Source organism: Limulus polyphemus, unplaced genomic scaffold (assembly GCF_000517525.1).
Source record: "Limulus polyphemus unplaced genomic scaffold, Limulus_polyphemus-2.1.2 Scaffold157, whole genome shotgun sequence".
In the NCBI taxonomy this organism is placed as follows: domain Eukaryota; kingdom Metazoa; phylum Arthropoda; class Merostomata; order Xiphosura; family Limulidae; genus Limulus; species Limulus polyphemus.
This window is the reverse complement of record NW_013665767.1, coordinates 500,061-524,260: the sequence shown is the minus strand read 5'-3', so window position 1 is coordinate 524,260 and position 24,200 is coordinate 500,061. Positions and strand designations below refer to the sequence as shown.

At 30.6% G+C, this 24,200-nt stretch overlaps 2 protein-coding genes across 12 annotated transcripts in view; one reads left to right on the top strand and one right to left on the bottom strand.

Annotated features, from left to right (window-relative positions):
* Positions 1-3,244, top strand: part of LOC106476578 (zinc phosphodiesterase ELAC protein 2-like) — a 64,565-nt gene extending 61,321 nt beyond the window's left edge. For all 8 annotated transcript variants that reach the window (XM_022381353.1, XM_022381354.1, XM_022381355.1 and 5 more), the window contains 3 exons: positions 173-251; positions 1,456-1,600; positions 3,016-3,244. In XM_022381353.1, coding sequence (XP_022237061.1) covers positions 173-251; positions 1,456-1,600; positions 3,016-3,150 — 359 coding nt within the window. In that variant the 3' untranslated portion in view covers positions 3,151-3,244. The remainder of the gene's footprint in view (positions 1-172; positions 252-1,455; positions 1,601-3,015) is intronic.
* Positions 3,245-5,809: 2,565 nt separating this feature from the next.
* Positions 5,810-24,200, bottom strand: part of LOC106476569 — a 22,121-nt gene continuing 3,730 nt past the window's right edge. For all 4 annotated transcript variants that reach the window (XM_013937217.2, XM_022381348.1, XM_022381345.1 and 1 more), the window contains exons 2-7: positions 20,470-21,934; positions 17,113-17,239; positions 14,907-15,018; positions 10,343-10,418; positions 9,643-9,993; positions 5,810-7,523 (exon numbers count right to left, since the gene is read on the bottom strand). In XM_013937217.2, the coding sequence (XP_013792671.1) occupies positions 7,087-7,523; positions 9,643-9,993; positions 10,343-10,418; positions 14,907-15,018; positions 17,113-17,239; positions 20,470-21,910 (2,544 nt within the window). In that variant the 5' untranslated portion in view covers positions 21,911-21,934 and the 3' untranslated portion in view covers positions 5,810-7,086. The remainder of the gene's footprint in view (positions 7,524-9,642; positions 9,994-10,342; positions 10,419-14,906; positions 15,019-17,112; positions 17,240-20,469; positions 21,935-24,200) is intronic.

Here is a 24,200-nt window from a genome sequence, read left to right as displayed (position 1 = left end):
CTGATTATAAAAGGCTTTGTCTGACCTGATAAAAAATAAGTAGAAAAATTATTTTTTGGCAAACAAGATACGTAATTTTGGTTTATATAAAATCAATTGTTCTTATGGTTATGCTGCCATTAATAATTAGAAACTATAAATTGATCAAAGTTTTCTTTTACATTGTTCTTAGGTCTTGATTGTGGACTTTTGATTCATGAAGCAACAATGGAAGATGAGTTGGAAGAAGAAGCAAAAATTAAAACTCACAGGTAGGAGATCATTGATTAATGATTTGTATAACTTCTCCACTGTTCTACATTAATTTTGATACTATGCTTTTAAGATATTTTACACTTTTTTTCTTTTTAAAGTAATAAAGTTGGTGATTTGTAACTACCTATGATCAGGATGTAAATGAAATTAGGCTTGTGTTTTATATACTTCCCAGAACTTTTCTAATTATTAACTATTTAACTACTCTTAACTAGCCGATATGTATTAATGATTAACAGGTGTTCTGATCATCTGAACTGTAAGAATAAACTTGGATAACTGCTAATTTAGTAGTTCTGATTAGCTGAGTTGTAAGATTGGAACTTTGATACCTGCTAACTCAGCATGTATTCTAATCAGCCAGATGCTCTTACTAGTCCAGTTGTAAGAGTGAAACATAGATATCTGCTAACTTGGCATGTATTCTAATTAGCAAAATCCTCTACTTATCTGGACTGTAAAACAAAAAACTAAGTGTCTACAAACTTTGCAAGTATTTTTAATTATGTGAGCTGTAAGATTATGACCTTCTATTTATAGCAACAGAAATAGATGTAACCTTTTTTTTTATAATATCTGTAAATATTGTATGCATTTAAAATACTTCTAAGTGTATTCATTGTTAGTGTGCTTGTTGAGTTTTTAATATATTCTGAACTTGGTATCATTACGACTCATTATGTTGATGTGTATTGTTTGAATGTGTATGGATATTGAAATTCCGTAAAATAGGTAACTAGGATATAAAACCTGTCTTTCTGTACCGAAAAGGAATACTTGCTGTTGTATTGTACTGAGACAACCTGACACTTTGGGTTCAGCATTTACTGTTGACTTTGTGAAATAACCAAAGATAAGAGAATTACGGGTCACATGAATTGTCTTTAACCTGTTCTAGAAATGGGTATTGCTATTGATTCAAAAATGTGCTAAGTCTTGATACACAGAATAATGTTTTTTAAATGCCAACCTCACTTTTTATAATCAAATATCACTGTTGTTCTACAAGACAGTTATAAAGGTTTTGACTTCTGTCTAAATTCAATCAAATAATTGTGTGTGAAATAAATAAAGCTTATGGATTTTATTTTTTAAGTTGTACTTTTAATTTGATATTGTAACCTTAGGAAATGTTTTGAAATACATCATCCTTTAAAACCAAACAAATTCAGATGTATTTTATGATACATTTTATTTCAGTACTACATCTCAAGCTATTAAAGTTGGTGCTAACATGAGGGCTGATTTTACCCTTCTAACCCACTTCAGCCAAAGATATGCTAAGGTGCCTCTCTTCAATGACAACTTCCACAATACAGTTGGCTGTGCTTTTGATAATATGAAGGTACATTGTTTTTTTTCCTTCTTATGTTTATTTTCAACAGGATATTAAATTAGAATTATGTGACAAAAAAACAACAACAATGTTATAATTAAATAATATTGCAAATATTGTCTGTTCAGTTACCATTCAGTTTGAGTAGTTAATTCAAAGGTAAAATTGCTAGCAAAAATGACAGTTACAGGTAATTTGTAACTTTATTCTTTTATTAGTTCATAATTTCTTTAATCGCATTATAGGTACATTTTGGTTGTTATAAGTTTCTGGCAACAAAACCCTTTTGTTTAGTACCATAGACTGTCATTCTGGCATGGGCACAACAACCTAAACCAACTTGTAAAGTAATTATGTTAGGCATGAAATAGTAAGCTGTAAGTGTATTATGTTGAAATCTGAAGTGTTACAAGCTGAGAACTTTGATGGAACAACATTACAAACACCAGTAAATTTGAGTATCTTATTTTACATGTACCAGTATGGGTTTCAAGGAAAGAGAGTGCATGAATAATATATCATTCATACTGTATTCTGTCAGTGAGGTTCAACAGGACATTGATTGGTTATTTAACACTGCCAGCCATGATGGTAGCAGCCTGTATCTTCTTTCAGTGAGGTTTAACAGGACACTGATTATTTGACACTGCTAGCCTTGATGGTAGCAGCCTGTATCTTCTTTCAGTGAGGCTCAACAGGACATTGATTATTTGACACTGCTAGCCATGATGGTAGCAGCCTATATCTTCTGTCAGTGAGGATCAACAGGACATTGATTGGTTATTTGAGACTCTGTTGCTAGCCTTGATGGTATCAGCCTATGAAAAAGTGTAATTGAAAGGCTATTAATACATTAGTTTTGTACTTAGCAGAATTAGCATAAAACTTAATGACTGCTAATACTTTTAACAAGTATGCTTAACCATTGTATAAGGACTTAAATAAAAGTAAATTGGTAATGTTGTACCTTAGTTATAAAGAAAGCATTTCAAGTTAGTAGTAGTCCTATTATTTCAAGAGATACTGGAACTTACAAGGTATAATGCTCAATCACAGTATGTTCTCAGTTTACAAACAACTTTTAATGAATAGGACTTCTTGATATTTGTTGTTAGAGCTACCCAAACCACCTTAATAATTTTACATTTATGTGATAATTTCAACCATAAATAAATGACAAATTTCAGTTTTGTATAATAAATATGCTGAAAAACAAGGCATAATCTCCATTAACCTTCATAAGCTTGTAATTTAATTAATTAATTGGTTTTTAAATATCATTCTTTAGACTACAATTCTGTAGCCAGAAGTGAAGCCATTTCTATGTGTTGAGTAACCCCCCCCCCCCAAAAAATTACAATAATTCTTTGAACGAGGCCAATTTTTAATAAACACTTTAAAACCATTATATATTATTTCTATAGGTTCGACCATGTGATCTACCAATTTTACCATTGTTGTTACCATCACTGAAATGTCTTTTCCATGAACACTATGAAGAAATGCAAGAGAAAACTGCAAAAAGACAAAGAAGAAACAGGGCTCCTCAGACACCTTGACCAATGTACATTAGATCATCAGCTTAGCTAATAATCTTATTATTTTCTGTTAATACTTTACCTTATGAAAATAAAATTTTCTAAAATATATCAATCTTGTTGTTGAAAAGTTGACATTTTTTAAGATTCTTGATGTCATCAAAAGTTATCACTGGATATTGCAGTTGAGGTATTTAATTCTTTCCATATGCTAACACTAGATTAGCAAAAATCTAAAATTTTAAGTCTGAATTAATCCTTTCCAGACAGGTCACAGGAAATGTCATCATGTTTGCTGACTCACATTCAAAATTTTATTGAACTACTATTTCATGAATTTATGTCAATAAGCTTGGTATCAAACTGTATATTATAATTCAATATCTTAATTTAAAAGTAAATATTAAAAAACACAGTTAAACATCGATTTTTTTGTGTGTTACGTAGGTTGAATGCAGCACTGGTTCAAATTAGATGTTTGTAATGTCAAAATACTAAGTCTCTAGTTTTGGTCGAATTAGGAACTTAAATTACTGATACTGACAAGCTAGAATATAAAATAAGAACATATTTCTTCTGTTTTCCGAGATATCACTCATGTACTGAATCAAACACAGTGGCCCCCGCTCACCTCTCCATTTTTGAAAATTGTCCCTTATATACACTTACTTCGATATATGACATGAATAACCAATCAAAAATTTAGAATGTCCCCCTCATGGCTTTCTCAGCCATTTTAAAGTGTTTGGAAGCCATCTTGTTCTTTAGAACCAAGATTTCAAGGAGGTAGGTTGTGTCTTTAGTCTGCTCGGAATTTCATATTTTATAGACCGACATACAGCTTAGTTACTAAGCTTGATAAATTATAGTGGATAACTTTCTATGGTATTGATATAGTAATTTATTGGTTATTCAACTGTATATATAAAACCTAAAATAAAAAAAAATTATTTCTATTCATATCCTCCACATGTGAAATTTTAAGACTTGGCAATTTCCGTCAAGCAGCAACCGAGTACAAAGGTCGTAACTAGAAAACATAATTGTTTGCTTTACTTCATTTACTGTTCTATGTTTTAAGAAAAAATAAGTTTAAAACTTATTTTTAAATATTAATAATCTATAGTAATTGAAATGTGACTATCTTACAAAAATTAGTCTGCTAAAACACAGCAAAGGCAGGTCAGTTTTATATTATTGGATACGGTAACATGAAAGCACATGTGGCACATCATTGTAACTTCTGTATTGATAGCCAGGCATGGCTGAAAGGTCAGTATAATAAAAATAATAAATATTTATGTTTTTGTGTTATAATTTGTAATTATAGAATGAAAGAGGCATAATTTATATTTATTTCCTAATTTTTTATGGTGGTTAGAAGATTGGTCAAATCTATTGAAAATAACAGATAAAATATAGTTTTTTCTTCAGAAACGTTTGATAGCTATCTGAACATTATAAAGATCTTGCATGTGAAAGTTGAAAATCTTCTTCTGCATAAAAAGTATTTTTAATCTTAAAATAAAAATTACTTTGCATGTTGGATAGGCAACATGTAAAAAGAAAAAACAAAGGCATGAGAAAAACACTGCTTAACAAACCTTAAGATATTTTGTGTATGAAAGCATCGTGATGTTTACTTATAATCTGCCAAATTTCGTTAACTTAGGCTTACTGATTTAAAAGTTATAGCACAAAATGGGTATGAGGTTGGTCCGAGAGACTGAGCCCATGCTGAAAAGAGTAAAGTGAGTGTACTTGAAAAGTAAGTTTTTAGTACACCTTTGATTTTCCAAAATGATTATCAACAAACAATTTTGTAGCAATATATTTTTATTTTATGCTTTAAAAACGTTATAAAATGTACAAAAAATACAATATGAAAGTGAAAAATTGTACTGTACAAATATTTTTAATGAAGTTTCAAGTAAAATTTGTTTTACAAAATACTGTAATCCTCTGTAGAGACAGGATTGGGAATGTATAGTTGTTCAAATAAAGTGTATATGGCACCGACCTAAAACAACATGGAAAGTCCCAATTTCACAAATTAATTTAATTTTTTAAAAACTACATGCACCAACAGTGATTAATCCTAGTTCTTGTAAGCAAAACAAAACCTTCCCTTTGAGATCTTAAAATCAGTACATGAATGGGTTTCTTAACATTTTTATAAAGTTCTATTCTGTCAGGCTTTGGGGCATTTACTACTACTCCCTTCCCACAAAACGAGATCATATTTGCAAACAAATTTTTTTCATATTAAAACATTTTTTAAGTAGTTCAAAGAACCAGTGTTTTGTATGCAAATTACATTTATGTACTAAATAATAATCTGAATTAAAATAGTAATACTGATTACATAAAAATAAGTATTTTAAACTTAAACAATAGATCACTAATCAATAATAAAATTTAGTAATTAGTTAAAGCACCATCAAGTTCTCTACCAGTTAACGGAAAATGAAATCAAGCTTGTTGCCAGTCTGTATACTATACAAAACCAAAATGTCAGTAGAGAGAAGAATGCTCGTCTCTTTCTTACACCACCAAAAACAAACAATTTTGTCAAAACACTACAAAATAAAACTTCCATATTTTAACACTATGTTCTGCAGTCAGTGTTAAATTGTTGCAGAAAAAATAAACTGCTATTTTATTTTAGCAGTTCTTATGCAGTATTTAAAAAAACAAAAATTCATACTATTTTCCTTCACTGAAAGGCTAACAAATTGTAAAACAAAAAGCTGTGTAATTCACCAAGAGTGGCATTTACACACAACAAAGTTTGATTAATTTACTTTAGTAAATCTTTACTACTTCTGTACACTTATAATACACTTTAGTACACAGTCACTACAATACAAGATTGCCTAGTTTATTCATTTATTTTAACACTTATGATCCTTTCCTTGGTATGTTTATAAGCATATGAACAATTTTTAATTTTCTATACATATTTTGTTTTTACTATTACTAAAGTGATGCGACAAATTCAACATGAAAATGTAACCTTGAACTAGACTACCTTATTTCTCCAAAATGCATCTAGTTACTGGTTGGAGTTCTTAGATGTGCTAAAAACTTGATTGTACAGTAATGAGATCAGATTATAACAAAGTTAAAAAATGTAAAATTAAACAAAATAACATAAGGTTGATAATACAGAGAACCTTGACATAGATATGAAAGGGATTAGTTTCTTTCATACACAAGTTTAGCTCAAAGTTATAGGATTGAAATATTTAATTGCCATATGTATGTCAGTTTTTTATATTATGATGAACCAAGAATATCTACTTTAATGCTCTAGCCATCAGTGTCCATGTTTCATACTATCTTAATGAGTACACCTATAACTGTACAGAAATTTACAATCCAAAGGCAAAGTTTTATGAAGTACTGGGTCGTAGTTAGATTTGCACATTACTTGCATTTCTGACATTTCTTCTTTACACAGAATAATACTAGTGAAATTTAAAATACTCAAAATAACAGCACAGATATAAAATTGGCAACTTTTTTTAAAACTTGTCTTTTTGATGAAATTAAGTATTTTGCAACGAAACTTATTTTCTTAAGCATATAAAACCAAATATAACAAGTATGTAACAGTAAGTATAATAGAAAAACAGCTATAGCATAATCAAATCTGAAGATAACATGAAATGGTTAAAAATGATGCTAGGAAACAATAAAAAAATTTAGCTAATGTTACAGTCAAACCAACTATCTGGACTATTACAGTATATTTGGCCAAGATGTTGGCATGTTGAACTTTCCTTTTCAGCAGTTTTAACCACTTCTTAATATATATATATATATATATATGCACTGCTTTCTAAAGACCTTGTAGTTATACTACAGCAATTTCAATTCCATGTTAAACTAAGCTAAACAACTTTGTCCAAGAGGAATTAAATTTCTGTTCATGTTTATCACAACTGTGTTACTTTAATCTCTGTCTCCAAGTTTCATAATACCCAACTCCTTGGCTACGTTGTTCATGTTCTCTTTACAAAGTGCTGTGTGAAGAGTTCCAAAGGTACACTTCTGGGGTTTTCGGCCTTTCCACTCCAACAACATCTGATAAGCACATTCTCGAAATCCGCTGGTTTTATGGGTATGCTCAATATTGAGAAGGACACTCTCTTCTAGTCCAAGTGTGCGACCCAGAGCTCGCCAACTAACTGTGTTCATCAGGGCAGAGATTTCCCACATATCTGTATCTTCTAATTTTTTTGTGCTGGTTCCCATGTCTTCACAAGATTCTTCAGAACTACTCATTGTTTCCGACACATCTGAAAATCTCCGTTTCTTTTTGGCAGGTCTTGCCTCTTTGGAGCCACTGGGATTGGAGCGTTTACGAGAACCGATACTAGTTTCAGTAGCTGATAAAATAGAACAACGTATTAAAAAAAAAGTTCAAACATGATCAATATGAAACTAGCTTCATGAGATGAATTTGATGATCCAGAGTTTCTTTTACAAATTGACAAATATTCTCGTGAATATCATTGTAGATTTACAACATTTTAAACTATAATATCCATATAAAAACTTCAAATAAACCACAGCTTTTAAGTCATTAATTTTTAACCCAAGCTATTTTGACTCTATTAATTTGAAGTTTTTTTATCCAATGGATGACATATTGGGAGATTACTGAAAAAGACTAACAAACATAGAAAAACACTAAATGAACAAGTGATGGATATAATCAGTAAGGAATGCATGAACAATACTGCACTAAAAATATTCTTTTTAAAAAAAGAATACTTTCATGGTATTTAAAAGTCAAATAGCTTTTTCTCGTACTGTTATATGTTAACAGCACAATTATTTTAATTTTTGTTAACCAAAATTAAGATGGATACAAGTTTTGCATCATTTATGTAGTTTTTAATCCATGAAATTTTAACAACTGTATTATGATATCTTAAAAGTAGTTACACAATTCTGTTAGAACTGTAACATCACTAAAATGTCAAAAATTGATGATCTAATACATGTATAGCATGCATTTTGCTAGTTTTAATGATTTATAAATACTTTTTAATGCTAGTTAACATACCTTGTGTACTGTATTTCTCACTTAAATAAGATCTATTGTACTAGTTTTGAAGTATTTTATAGATATAACTAATCTTTCGTATCTGGACCTAACCCTTTTAATGATTTTGCAGTTACATTCAAAAATTTAATGTCAATGTATGTTAATAAATTTTGCATGAACATGTGGCTTATAAAGTTTATAATTCAATTGTGTATATTATCTAAGTTTTAAGTTAACTTCAAAAACAATATTTAAAAAAACTCCCAAGCTTTATTTTTCTCTATATCATGTGACAAGTCTGAGCTCCAACTTCTTCCTTTCAGAATTTTTTAAGATCAAAAATATGGTGCTGTAGTTTCCAACCACTTATTACAACCAAGAATCTCAAATTTGAACCTCCTGCCTTCTTCATTCGCTGAGATATAAATAAATTTGTCAAAACCAACAGACATTTACCCTCTGACTTTTAAAATTATTTGGTAATCAACTTTATATGAATAATGCACACATTGTTTCTAACTAACTACTACAGAAAACAGTTTATCCTCTATGTAAACCTAACAAGTCATTGTTTACTTTTCCCACCAAAGACCACGTGTGTGGTGACAATGTTTTGCTGCTCCAACTTTTAAAAGATTTTTTTAACCTTTTATAGTGTACTTAGAAAGCCAGCTAAATTATAGTAGTTTCATGATATTCTATTCTAGTGACTGATATATTGTTTGTGTTTTAAAATGCATATTTGAAAGCTACAGGAATTCTTTTTTCAAAACCCAAGTTTGTAAGACTCAACAAGGCTTCTGAAAGAGTGTTTTCAATTTTTATTCAAATGCAAACAAGCGTGAGTATGTAGTAATACAAATCCTCGTTTTTATGATTATATTTTATTTATTGTTATATATTTTTAATGTAAATAATAGAAATAAAAAATTAGAAACTTCTCAGCATAGCCTAACAAAAACTTTAGTAAAATGTTTAAAATTTCATGAGCTTGAGCTACTTGGTTCCCTCACTGATTTATTGTTTTTGACACAAGCATTACTAGGAACAATGTACAACACTTAAACCATAAAATTAAAAAAAAAACAGATGTGAAAAGGTTAACAGTTGAAACTATTAAGATAGTATCATTCACTTTATTTCATGTTTTTCAACTTTTTTTCTACTGTACATTTATGATTTATTTTGCTACAGTTAGTGTAAAGAAAATAAATGAAAATGTATAAAGGTTAAAAAAAAAACTTCTGATATTCATTGTGGAGGTTCTAATTGTTTTGCAAATTAATTACAAAAGCTTTAAAATGAAAATAATTATTTTTATTCTTAGCATGAAAACTACCTTTCACATAGACTACTCAGTAAAGGATTTGAAAATGCATAGACAAATCATTAGTAAAAATAATCTATTAAAAATCTGACTAAACACTGATTCACACTTGAAACAATACACTAACCTGATGTGCTAGCATCAGAGTCACCTTGAGTTTTACTCCTCCATTTTGTTGGAGTACTGAATGAGAAAGGGTTCCACCTGCGACGGGTTGATGATTGTCCACTGCTGCTAGCACTACCAGGAGAACTCTTCCCACTACTTTCGTCTGCTCCTTGAATGTTTAACTGACGACTAACTTGATAAAGAGCTTGCACAAATTCTTCTGGGGTACCTCCTCGAGACTGGTAGAGGTTCACCATTGTCAGAAAAGGATCAGGTGAGTACATCAATTTTCTGTGGATCTCATTCTTGGTGAAGCCAATGTGACGGGCAAACTTTTTCCAATTGTTATCTTCCATGATATGTAGCGTACCTGGATTTAAAGATACATTGACATTATTTCCAGCCATTCTTTGTTCATGCCTCTAAAAAAATTCTCATTTCTCATCTTTATTTTCACTCACTGTGTACATTATGCATTGTTAAAAGTTGAATGGAAATGTATATTCCATCATTCTTCCTTTCAATTATAGTAGTTTTTAGGATTGTTTGTCAAATTAAATATTGCAAGTTTTTATTTTAATGTGATAACATATAAAGAACTTTGTGTTTTTCTATATTTGTAAACTTTATCCCTGTGGATGCTTCTTTGGAGAAGCTTTGAACCCTTAACTGAAGGCTTTCATAAGAATCTGGAAAATTTTATAAATACTACAACTTACCTGCCAATTCTTTGATAGCTACAATTGACCAGCGGTCTGAAGATTCATAAGCAGTAGGTTCAGTTTCACAACCACTCTAGATAAAGAGATAGAGAAAGCTTGAACTATCCTTTGATATGCAATATGTACTGCTTATAACAACTCATTTTGCTTGAAACCATATAAATTTTTGCACAAATTTCTTTGATATTAAATATATACATATAATAAATTGCATTTTGTATGTTTGATAAATTATCAAGTTCAGAGATTCTTGTGTAAACTTTAATAACTTAAAATGTCTTCCTTATTTTTTTCACAATATGTTCATCTATATGGAAGGAGAACTAAAACTACATAGAAAGTAGTATGATAGTATCTGGCAGAATATTATTATTATCAGCTAAAAACCTTCATTTTCACTCATATACTTCAGTATCATAGGGCTATAATGATTAGGCAATATTTTTCAAACTGTTTTTAGTCAAGCTCAATTTCTCTTTAATAATTATCATTTGTTTTCAATAACTAAGGAGTTATTGTACGTGTTGTTTGAGGAACAACAACTTTACTAATATATAATAAAAGAAAGGTTTTGTGTCATTTGAATAGTTTAACCTTACCATACTCATTAACCCTAAATATCCTCACAGAAGAATATTTCTATAGCTTTCAAATAGGCATAATACAAAACAAAAAAATTAAAATGAACAAAAAGTATGTCAAAAATAAGCTATAGAAAAAAATCCCAAGTTTGTACCTTGTTTGTAAGTATTGTAAACTTTGTCTTAGAATCTGTTGTTTACCCCTATAGCAACTAATGCTATTCAATTTACCATAAAACCATAAATCACTGTTCACACCACTTTATATACTTTACATAGAGACTTAGATAGATAAGAATATTTTCTACCCAATCACTTTTAGCCATTAATTCTATCTGTTTTCAATGATAAAATTCATCAGTTAATGTCCAAACCACTCGCTGTGACACTATCAAGTCTGGTCAGAAGTCTGTAGAAATAAAAATCACTGACAGAAATAAAGTTACATCAAACAAAACATGGATAAATCAATTTCCATGGGACAATAGTTTCTGAGTGAATATAAATCTATACTTTGGGAAGGTCAGAAAAATTATAATCAATAACACAATGTTTACAGGTGATACTCTTCTGACCTGTGCAGAAATCAAAGTTAAAACATTTTTTCTTTGCAATGTACACTAGATAAATGTTGTAAAATTACAAAACATATGTAAAAAAAATAAAAATGGAAATACTTAGAATCACTATTTTTGCCTAATTTTGAAATATGATATTTAAGAGTACACTCAATAGTTCTACCGCCCAGCAAGGGCTAATGTATGCATGTCACACACTGAATGCAGAAGATGGAAACAAAAACACAAGTTAGCATTTGTGCTGCATTACATAAAACAAAGGATCAAAAAATCTAGTACAAGGTCTGTTTTACTCACTATAATCTGTAACTACAAAACTGTTAAGTTCTTTACACTTTAACCCTCTGTACACAGTCTTGGTCCTTTTGACCGACCCTGTAACCTCCTTGTAACCATGAAACTATACATACTATAACTGAATATACTAAATGCATCTTCAAGACATTTGTCAAGGTTTTAGTAAATGTTACATGTCTGTTGTAAATAAAAAATCAGATTTTTAACAAAATATTTTTACTAAAGTCTCAGCGAAAGCTGATTTCCATGTTAAGAATAAAAATACTTCTTTTCATCATAAAGTTTCATTTTTTTTATTTGCATAACTTCTAGAATCTCCTAAATGAATATCAAGTTTTGATAAAAACTTTATTTCTTATTTTCTCTATCCTAACATTAACTATAGTGAAATGAAAAGTTGAAATATATGGAATAAAATCAAAAATACCTATATCCTTTTCTTAGAATGGCTGCAGATTGTAACAGACAACTGCAACTACTTATCCTAACAGCTTCTAACATTTTCACATATGCTTTCATTTAATTTTATGATTTTATCGTATTTCAAATCTTTCCTCAGTGCATGAAATGCAATTAAACTTCAATAACAGAGCTTGGGGCAAACGAATGGATCAAATTACATCATCCACCCTAAAACCTCATGAACTGAGCGAACCAAGTGAGATACAGAAATTTAAAAAAAAATTGTATTTATTTTTTGTTATGGGACCTGGTAAGTTTCTAATTTTAAATTTTAATTACGTTTTGTTAAAAGATATATAACAATTAATAAAGAAAATACACATAAAAAACAAAAAATTTAGCATTTAGCTTATCCTGTAGTTGACCAAATATAATGCACACTTTGTTTCCTCCAAATACCTCCTGAAAAATTTACTGCACATTATATTTATGCACATTAAATTTTGTTACGTATTTTACTAGAAGCTACCACCAAAAATCATTAAAGGTTTCAAAAAATGTTGCATATCCATTGTAATGGATGGGGCAGATGATGAAATGCTGTGGGAATCAGAAGATGATGAAGGAAAGGTTCAAAGAAGCAAATCCAATGATAGCAATAATTCTAGCAATGAAGATTTACACGAAGATGAGTGATTAGCTTAGTGTATTACCACGTATAAACTTTTCAATAAATTTTGTAAAACTGACACACACGCAAAAATTTCAACGAAAGATTTCCAAAAATGTTTAATACTTCGATAGTTGTTTACTGTATTTAAAAACTATCCAATACATTTTGTACAACTGATGTGTAAAAAAAAAATTTCTTCAATTTAAACTTTCAAAAGTGGGTGTGCATTATATTCAGGCAAATACGGTAGGCCTCTCTGTACTCAGGAAAGTACTCCAATAAAACTACTTTTTTCACAATATGTTGGCTGTCCATGAAGTAACTCGTGTTGTTTTCAAATATGCATTTTACAACATAAAAATACATCAGGCACTAGAAGAGAATGTCCTAAAATTACTATAATTTAACTCACTTTCTAGCTAAGCTATAAAAATGTTTAAAAATTCCATTAGCTACACAGAACTGAACACAAAGACATCAGACAATGAATCTCATAAAAACTCTACTTGGCCATGTAAAAGGAAATATATACAAGGAATCATGGAAGAAAATATATATGGTCTTTCTATTGGTCATAAACATAACCAATAGCAATATAAGAGAGAAATAAAAGGGTGTGTCATGTGGATGTGACAAATACAGTGATATCTCAGTAAATCAAAAAGATTGGAGATTAAAATTTTATATCCTGACTTATCAATATCTATAACATTAATTTCTAATTAGTTAGACACTCCGAAACACATATAAGGGAAGAAAAAATAATCTAAAAATAGGAAATGCAGAGCACAGATGTGTCATGTAACACAGAGAAGTGAAGAAAGAGAAGTTATTTAAATATTTTCTTTTGAATATAAAAATTTGATTTGTAAGCTGCATTTTGATGCCAAGTTTATTGATAATAAAATAGTTTAATTAAATTTTGAATGTAACATCATAAAAAAAAGATCATGACATGTACACTTTGACCCTTCCGTATGCATAAGCTTTATCACAAGAATAATGTATAAACATACTTACATAACTTATAACTTACTTCAGATACTAACTGAAAATACATAATATACTGTATACAAAGAGGTTGAGTATGTTATACTAAAATGATTTTGGAACTTTACTATATCATTATGGTCCATTTATTCATGCTCTACCTTATGCATATTGACAACAGCTCTACATCACTTTCCACTGTGAAAGGTTCCATCATAAGGCTGTCATGTTCATTCCTCCTCCCTAGTGTTTTCCACAATCAACCTAGTGTAGGAAGACAACCATTTCCTAGCACCTGTTTCAACAAACAGATCAAACAGAAATCCATAGAAGCTTCATCTGGCAACTTGACAAGTATTTCTTTGTATGGGATAGCATGAATACCAATTTCATTCTTTAGCTGCTTGAGGTATCCAACAGTTGAACAAATATATCATGGAAGAAGTGTACACCTAACTTGTGTCACTTGTACCAGGCAAATATCCCTTTTAATTATGTTACCCGAGACACATGGATAGCTCTTGCTATTGACCTTTGTGTTCTTGGATTTTCACCTTTTACAAGATGCCACACTTTGTTTACCATGATTGGGGTATGACTTGTTGCAGGTCTCTTTTTCTGGGTGGTCCCGGTGCTTCCTTTGTTTTCTAATACAATTAAGTACAAGGAATATCTCTGTTTTGAAAGCTCTAAATCCTGATCTAAAGACATCTTTATGATCTGACTGGATGAACCACTTTTTTGGTAGCATCACACTACCTATGAAACATCAAAGTCAAAATATAATTCTGATTTTGCTATTCCTCTGCAACTTTATATCAGCTGTGGCTGTCATTAGACACGCTGAACTGCATGTTGAAAATCATTTTCTTATTATGTACTCAGCCCTCTGTACAACAATAATAATGTGCAAGAATTTACTTTCTAAGTGAAAGTATCACATGTGAAAGTAAATGGACACTTAAAAGGACAGTGCCACTTTGATTTCAGTAATGCAAAAACAAATTAAAAATAATTAGCAGTATTTTTTTTAACACTACCTTATATAAATTAAACTCAAATATTGGCTCATTCTCTCCTACATTCAGTTTCCGCTCAACAACAACTTTTCCAAATATTCCTCTTTCTATGACTGGCTTTTCTTGCTTGAACCTAAAATTAACAGAAAAATAATGAATAGTGATTTCTCATGCATCTCACTTTTATCTTAAACTTGTAAGTAAAGTATTCCAAACAATCAGATCAATTATATAATAATGGAATGAAATTTTAATACATTTTTTTATAATTTTATTATTAAAATTACAAACTTACATAATGTCCAAAGGTAATGTATACAAGAATGTAAGTTCTGAGCTTAAAAGACCACAATACATGCTGACGGTGATTTCAATTTACATGACATCATACTAATTAACCAGGTATGAAAATAAATCTTCAACCGTATGTTACGCTTTTGTTTAAAAAACACACTTGATATGCTTTTACTTAAAATATCAAATTATCTTATAAAGTGAACTAGGCTTAATTCACTTGTATTTGTTTCCAGCAAGATGTAGGTTGCACATTTCAAGTTATTTTTCTGGTAAAAACATTTTAAATAAAATCAAATCCAACTTTCAGTTTTTAATGTCTAAACCTCTATATACATGCACAAACACACAATTAATATTTCAATTTTTCACGTTCTTAATATTTAAAAACAAAAATGCAATTAAACCTATATGAAAATTAATCATTAATTTCTACAACCCTGGTGTCCTTTTTGTTGTATACGCATGCATCACATAAACAAATCTCCCACCTGATTGTTTCTTCTCCACCACCACAAGATTTTACTCAACAATATGAAACTGGGTAGTGAGAATGGACTTTATAGAAAGCTGGCTGACAGAGTTTAAGATCTGGTTGTATTACATGGCCTAGAATTGCTGAGAATTTATGTGCATTAATTTAAGTATGTTGAAAAATTCATAAGAAAAAATTCATTTCTCATTTCCCAAACATTCCCCATACAAAAAAAAGAGAAGCCATCAAGGTAACCTCTAAAAATAAAATCTGGAGCATCACTAGCAGATAAGACCTTAATGTCAACAAATCTAGCAGAATATGTAGTATATTTCTCAACAACACATGCCCTTTGCAAAAAAAGGCAACTTGTACTTTCATTTTTGAGAGATATGGTGATTAATATTCTTATATTAGTCAAGTATCTACAAACACTCCCTGCACACATGGACGTTCAGTTATGAAAAAAAAGTCCAGCCTCAGTAAACAATACCCTTGCTACACTGCTCAGAATACAATTGGATGGTTGATTCATTGAACATTTGAGTGTAGAGAAACTATCCTTCCCTGGAACAAGACAATGTAAAATATTACCACACCAGCCACCATATAGTGTAACACGAGAGACCACCATTTGTCTGAATGTGATTAATTTTACCAGAGTGATTTACAGGTTGTGTGATTGTCACCATTTTCATTAATAAATAATTATATTTTGGAAAAATTACTTTTTCTTTGTGACAATTGGCATATAAGCAAGGCAACTGTATTTATCAATATGGTTGTCCTATGGGCAAGTGGAATAAAATCTTGAAATTCAAGTCCATGCAATCCATGAGTGATATAAAAGTCCTTATAAACAGTCGCATGAAATACAACAGAATTAGTATCTTCAGTTTCATTGAAAAGCTCACTGTGGCTCACTCTGTATTTCTCTTAATACTTAAAATCTTAAATTCCAAAATGCAACTGCATGAAAAATTTCATAATATCTTTTCTGATCTCTTTCTGGGTATTTTCAAGTAAAAATATATTTATTTATACAAAATAACGTACACTTTATGCATAAAACTGTATATTTTCTTCTTTGCTCTTGCAATACTTGAAATATCCCACAGTTTTGGGATGCTACAGAATAATTGCTCCTGTATTTTCTAAATTATGATTTGAGTTAATTCTGATGATGCAGAACATGGAAAAGCTATTAATAATCAGAAAAACAAATAACTGTTCTAAGTAGTTAATAAATATTTACATCTATACTGTAGTGAATACCATCTTATTATCCCTCAATTAATTATGGTAATGAAGTTCAAAAATTATTGATATTTTGTTTTCTAGCAGTTCTGCATTTAACTGAATACATCCTCTCCTTAAAAATGTTAACATCAGACCTGGTTTAATAAATTATCTGTAAAAAAAGAAGCAACTTAATACTTTCATTAAGAAATCTCTTACCTGCAAGCAAACTGTTTCTCAAACTCACGCCCACGGAAATCTGGTTCCAGCTTAAAAAGAGACTTATCTTCCCCAGCATCAAGATCTGCTTCAAACAGTTCTGACTTAAGCTTCACAATTATACCACCTAATTAAAATAAAAATTAAAAGTATTATATTGCATGTGGAAGCAAACACTGTGCACGACTAAACACACACACACAAAGTGGGCAAGCATCAATTTCATTGAAAATCATGTGAAATAATAAAATTAACAACTTTCTGATACAACATGCAGTTCATAATTCCTTTATTTTTCTATCCAACAAATTTTAGTGTCATATAAATTTGAACTCCCCATTCCAACATGCAAATCTGGAATGGACTATATTTAAGTTAAATTCACATATTTCTGTGTATCTGTAATGCAAAATAACTAAATCTTACTAATACAACAAAACTATAAAATATATTGCATTTTGGTAAGGATAAAACCAGAATCACATGTACTGAGGCTAATCACATTTCATAACAATGTTGTTTCATGCCCTGTGCTGCTCTTGCATCATTCCTCATACCACAATTTTCAAGCACGATGATCATTTTTAGACCACATATCTTAAACTTTTCCATGAATCCTCTACCTTAAGAGGGTATCAACTTCCAAGGCCAGAACAAAGCAAAATAAAGTCACTAAAGTCTATAAGAGCCACATTAGCGAATTTGAGAGGCATGTGTTTAAATGGAATTGTGGTGATTCTAATATTTTTGGACACATTTCTCATGATTACAGCTGTTGGTTCTCAATGTGGCTGAAAGTTTGTTAGCTTGTCTTGGAAAAAGACTGTGACATATTACTTCAGCCAAAATAATCTACTCTGATGGCATGGCATTGTGAAATGGTCATCAACACACTGTGAAACAAATATACACTGTCATGATATAAAAAGACTGTTTGGTTTAAATATTAGTGTTCGATTTATATTTGTGAGTGAATATTTTATTATTTTCAAGTTTTGTTATAATAAGAGTTAAAAGCAGACAATTGTAGAAGATTTTGTTAATAACTAATTGGTGTCGAGAATATAGAGTGTCCAGACGACTATGTAATAAAGATATAAATAGCACGAGATGAGCAGGAAGCAGCAGACAGACAGTATTAAACAGATAAAAGTAAAGAGAATATAGTTGGTGTGAATTTAAGTAACATAAAAGTGATAGGCCTAACAACTGAGTTAGGCCTAATGTTTGATATATACATTAGAGTGAAACTAAAAGTGGAAAAATAAATAAGAAAAAATAAGTTTATTCCATCAAAGCAAAATTCTAAAGGATCTTCAGAAGAATGTAGACCACAATCGTAAGTGAATCACACCAGACTAATATTGCAATAGTGTTAGAGAAAATAGTTCTGCTTATCAACTGGGATTCTAAAGTAATTGAACAGGCCTAAATGGACTTTTGACAAGAGGAGAACTATACGTATACTGATATAATATTTACGATATGCTTATATTCTCTATAGTATGAATATTTTATTGTACATACGTTTAACTTGTTCTGAATACATATATTATTTGAAAACAAGTAAAGTATGTGCTGTTTATTCAACATTGAATTTAAGAAATAAGTAAAAGCCATTTATTTTTACAATTGGCAAAAAACAAAACAAAAAAAACAGAACCCATGTACATATATAATATTAATTTTTAAAATCTGACATACACACTCTAAATACATCACACAAAAGGATCACAGCTCTCATTTGGTGACAACACTGTCCTGTCCATACACCTTATTAAAAACAAAACAAAAACATTTACCAATCGAAGTTCATAATATTCATGCTGCTAAAAAGCTCCAATAAATTTTACATTTCATATATTATAATGCAATGGTGTGAACTAACAGAAAAAGATGGTACATAAGGTCCACTGATATAAGAAGTTTTGTTTACAGTTTGCAATTTTTACAACTCAGTATCATATAATCTAAGAAATATAAATTCAAAATTATAAAATTAAGTATCACTTCTTAAAGTCAAATAGAGATATTCTAAATTCTTAAAAACTTCAAATGATTATCTATCTAAATATTCAGAATTACAGAGGAACATGTAGGTTAAAACTGGACAGATGTATAGTCTCTTTAAAAACCTGCTAAATAGGTCGTAGTACAAGAATTTGTAATTAATTAATTGATAATAAAATTTGATTTATATTTTTTCATATTTGGTATATGATTAAAAAAGGCAACTATTTTTCAAAAGAGTGTTTATTAATTAGTCTCATATCAAGTATTCTGTTATGATAATGTATGACCAGGGTTTAGATATGACTTTTCAAAGCTAGTATCCAGATAGGTCACTGACATAAAATTAGCAGTAGCCAAATCATTGAGTTCAAAAACCAAAAGTAACATACTACATAGCAAAATTTGCATCCAGAAAGGGATAGCTATTATAAAAATCAAAACTATGATACATTTAATAATTATGTTAGTGCATAAGGCAATGAACAAATAAGCAGCAAAGGAGAATTCCATAGTCAGAAGGTGCAGGAAGAAAAATTAAAAAATTTTAATTAGATGTGTGTTATGCATGTGTGTAGTTGATGTTAGTAGTGCCAAATATGAAACTATCTCTGCAAATAACTATAATTATGTTTTTTAAATAATCAATAGTTGTCAATAATAAAGGACCATAAACCCAACTGACTTATAACTACAAATTACTGTTGAACTAGTTTAGTTACAAGATCTTGTAAATTCATGTTTATCCATATAGTTATGTGATACAAATATGATGTTTGTCTGTAGTTAAGGGAGAAGCTATACAATAGGCTTTCTGTGATGTGCCACTAAAGGGGAAGGGGGGCATATGTTGCAAATGAAGTTGTGATTGATGGAACTGTACAGTGTTGAGTTTGATCAACTCTACCTAAAATTTTGTCTGATGCCATTTTAATCACCATACTGTTTTGTACACAATAGCAGGTCCTTATACACTTAGATTTTTACTACTATTTGTCTCTTGTAGAACTGATTCTTATGTAATCTATGGTTGCATACAGTAGTTATCAAACAGGACAGATGAACAATGTGTGAAATAGATTTTTAGTCTCCAACGTATTCATTTTATCACTATTTTTTCCATTAGTCACAATAGTAAATCAAAGTATTTTGCTTTCACCAATATGAAAAATTAATCGCAAATGGTTAATTTTAATCTGAACCGTGTATGATAAATAAATAAATAAATATTAATTGTCGTAAGTATTTTTAAGTAGTTAAAAAACATTACTTTAATATAAGATTAAACAATTAATACATAAAAAAATAATAACAACTTCACAACTGAAATTATCCGTTTATTCTTACCTGGCCGAATTAGCTTTGGTTTCAAGCTGCTTCCAACTTTATATTTATAGTTTGTTGTATCTGGTAATTTCTTGTCACTACGGTAACAAATGACTTCAAGTCCAAACCTACGAGTGTCCTTGTTTTCTTCCATCCATGCATGACACATCATGGAAAAGGAAATAAAAGGGTAAAAATATGCAACTCCAAGTTTGGCCTCATAGAGTGAGGAACTAAGAATATCCCACAAGACCTTGAAAAAGCTGAAATGACTTACCGGAAAACATAGGCTGCAAAGACCCATGTTGTCCATTTCAACCGTAATAGCAACATCCAGTCTCTCCCACACCACTGGTTCATTTTCTGCTGATGAACTCTGCCAAACTGACAGACGAGCCTTTTGACCAAAGAGTCTAGTGATCTCAAGGTAATGAGGAATTGGTAGCCGAACAGTCACTGGATGGAACCCAGGGTTGAACTGACAACCGTGGGGACCAACCATAATCACAGATGATGCAAGAGCTTGCATGCCCATTGTACCATGCTCAATCCCTGCACTTGCTGGTTCAGCATCATAAAGGACACGTACATAAGCTGTAATATCCTCCACCAAGATGCCAGCTGGAAAATCCACTTCAATCCCAGGAACTTCTGGGATTCTCAGTGTTTTGCCAGAGCTTGTGACCTGTGAATGGACTTCAGGAAAAGGCCTTTCAACAACAACTGTGAAGAGACTGAAATGATTTGCTTTGATCAGAACCCTTCTACCCTTATATGTGAAATTTTCCTGTGGGATGTGCTCCCAAACTGGAGTAGTTTCTCGTGGGGTGTTACTACACAAACAGAATATCCTATCTTCATTACATATTTTTTCTGTTACAGGTAGATATATTAGTGCTGGATTTTCAGCAGAAAATCTTGCTCCATGAGGCTCTACAGACACAATTTCACTAATATGAAAGGTACGACAATCTGTATGTGGGACAAAAGAAACATCATTAATGAATTCAAGGTAAAATTCATCACGGTTGTAGCCACATAAATTATGTTCTGGTATAACAACAGTAACATTCTTATGACGCAAAGTTCGTGTTCTTCGTGTGTCCCGTCTCATTTCTTCCTCTCCTTCACACAAATGTGCCAAATCACTATCTGAATCCGAATCAAAATCTACTTCAACATCACTAAGCCAATCCCTATCACTCCAAACAGAGTCTGGAGTTAAACCAACAGGATTTTCTCGACTTGGTTCCGATACACTTGAGCAAGAGCTGTAGTCGCTGGTGCTTGAAACTTCAATACTTTTTTCCTTTGCCAACTCTTCACTGAACTGTTGAGGAGGAAACAACTGGAAGATTCTTGATAAGCCAGGTGTGGATGTGACAAATGGTTTTTTCCAAGAAAAACTCTCTCTAGATTTAGCCTGTTTTCTCTTTCTCCGTTTGGCATTTGGAGGTTCCATGATAGAATGTTATGTTCCAAGAACCTGTTAAAAATAAATACATACATTAATTTCAAATTATAAATTACTTCACTGATACTAAATACTGGTTTTGAAGTTACTATTAACTTACAGCATTTATTATAAAGTATTCAAGAAATATTTCACCTCTTACCTCATTTGTCTGAAAATGTTTTAAGATTTACAGAGAATATTTTTAAAGTTAAATCAAACTGAAAAATAAACAGATGTAGGCCACATACAATTTTAGTCAACTGATAAAAAATAAAATGATACAATAAATCCAAATTTCACATATTTCATGAAACTAATGCAGTTTAATGTTACAGACACAAACAACTGCTGAACACAATACCAAAACAACTTAACATAAAAGACTAAAACAAATAGTACTTTTGTTTCCATCAAAGAGCTCATAATTACAAACTAAAATTTTATATTTTAATAAACTGTATGGTTTATTGTTTGAAATGGTGTATATATATAGCTTCACAATTTTGTTTTCCTCAGCAATTCTAGTAGTATGGGAGAAAAATAATCTTATTGATTTTTTGTTATTAGTGAGTTAAATGTAGAAGTTGTAATCTGTTCTTGAAAAGTACTTCCTTAAAGTACTCAATTTTCTAAGGTAGATCATACATTCTTAAGAATAAAATTCAGTATAATATATGCAGTTAAAATTTTTTAAAATGATGATAAAAATATACTTATGGTCACACACAATTTTCAGGGTTTAATGTTTTAATTTAATTTGTTTTAATACAAACTGCACTTATTTTAATTTTGGATAGCTGTTACTTTTTATTACTTTGAAATTCCAAAAAGTGATGTTCAATTAAAAATTTTCCTTTGATTGTGTATGTGTGTGTATTATACATATAAAGAGGTTCAGTATATTATAATAAAATTATTTTAGAGCCTCACCAAGTTGTTACAGTCAAAACCACCATGTTTGGTCTTGCCATGTTTTATCCGACAGTCATGTGTCTTGACAACAGCCATGCAGCTTTTATTACAAAAGGATCTGTCTTACGGTTTTTATAGAAAAGTAAATGGAATACCAATACTCCCTCCATACTTTGCATTAACCATTTAGTGTATATGCAGGTCGGTTTCCCAGAGCCCATTAGAACAGTCTGATTGCTTCATATGAAATAATAATTCCTGGTTTCATTCTACAGTTTTAGAGGTATGTGATGGTTAAACCAACATGTTGTGGAAACAACTTGTGTAGACATTACATATGTTGCTTTTCAAGACAGATTCTTGATTATGCTGCATACTGTCAGCTAGAACATGTGGACAGTTTTTGCTACTAACCTATGTATTCCTGGATTCTTATATTTGATAAGACATTGCACTTTGCTTACTAAGGTTAGGATACAGTTTGTTACAGCTCTCTTCCTGGATGGTCCTGGTTCCCAATGTGATCCATGTTCCTTTGTTTTTGAATGCTATTAAGTACAAGGGATGTCTCTGATAAGAACACATCTTTATGATCCAAGTATATGAATATTTTGAGTTGGTAAGGGCTGTTACAATCAATTTTTGATGGCATCAAACTACCCACGATATGCTGAACAATATCAAAATGTAGTTTTGAAACATGCTTACCAATGAGATTTGATATCAACTGTGACTGTCATGTGACTTGCTAATTTGCATATTCAAAATCATTTTAATATAATATATTCATCTTTCTGTGTATACATACATATAAACATGTAATCCTAATTAATAACCTACTTAGTACAGCCCAACCATGTATTTTTGTAACTTGATGCTTGAAGCCTTAACAACACAAAACCATTAATGTGCTAAAAAGCCCTCACACAAACAGTAAAAAAAAAAGCTTTTTATGTTAACATTTTGATTACAATGATCAGGTTTAGCTAACATTTCATAGTTCAAGTATGCTATTAATTCAAGCTGTCTCTCCATATGAGGTACAGAACTAAGTGATCATCAGCATGTTATTCAGAGTGAGAGAAATAATGAAATGTGTCTAGTTCAACAACTAATATCTTTAATACTGACATCAACCATAAAAGATATCAAAACATATATATGTCATACAATATGACCCTTTGTAGACAAAAAATGTAAGACTAACAAAGTATAAAATAATTTGAATAGAGTTGTTTAAAAAAGCTTGGAATGGTCTATTCTTTCATTTGGGGTGTGTCTGTGAGCCAGACTAGTTTTGGAGAATTCCAATCCTCATCAGTGACCCTGAACACTACCACCAATGAAATAGCCGACCAAACCAAGTCTTTTATAAGTCTCCCAC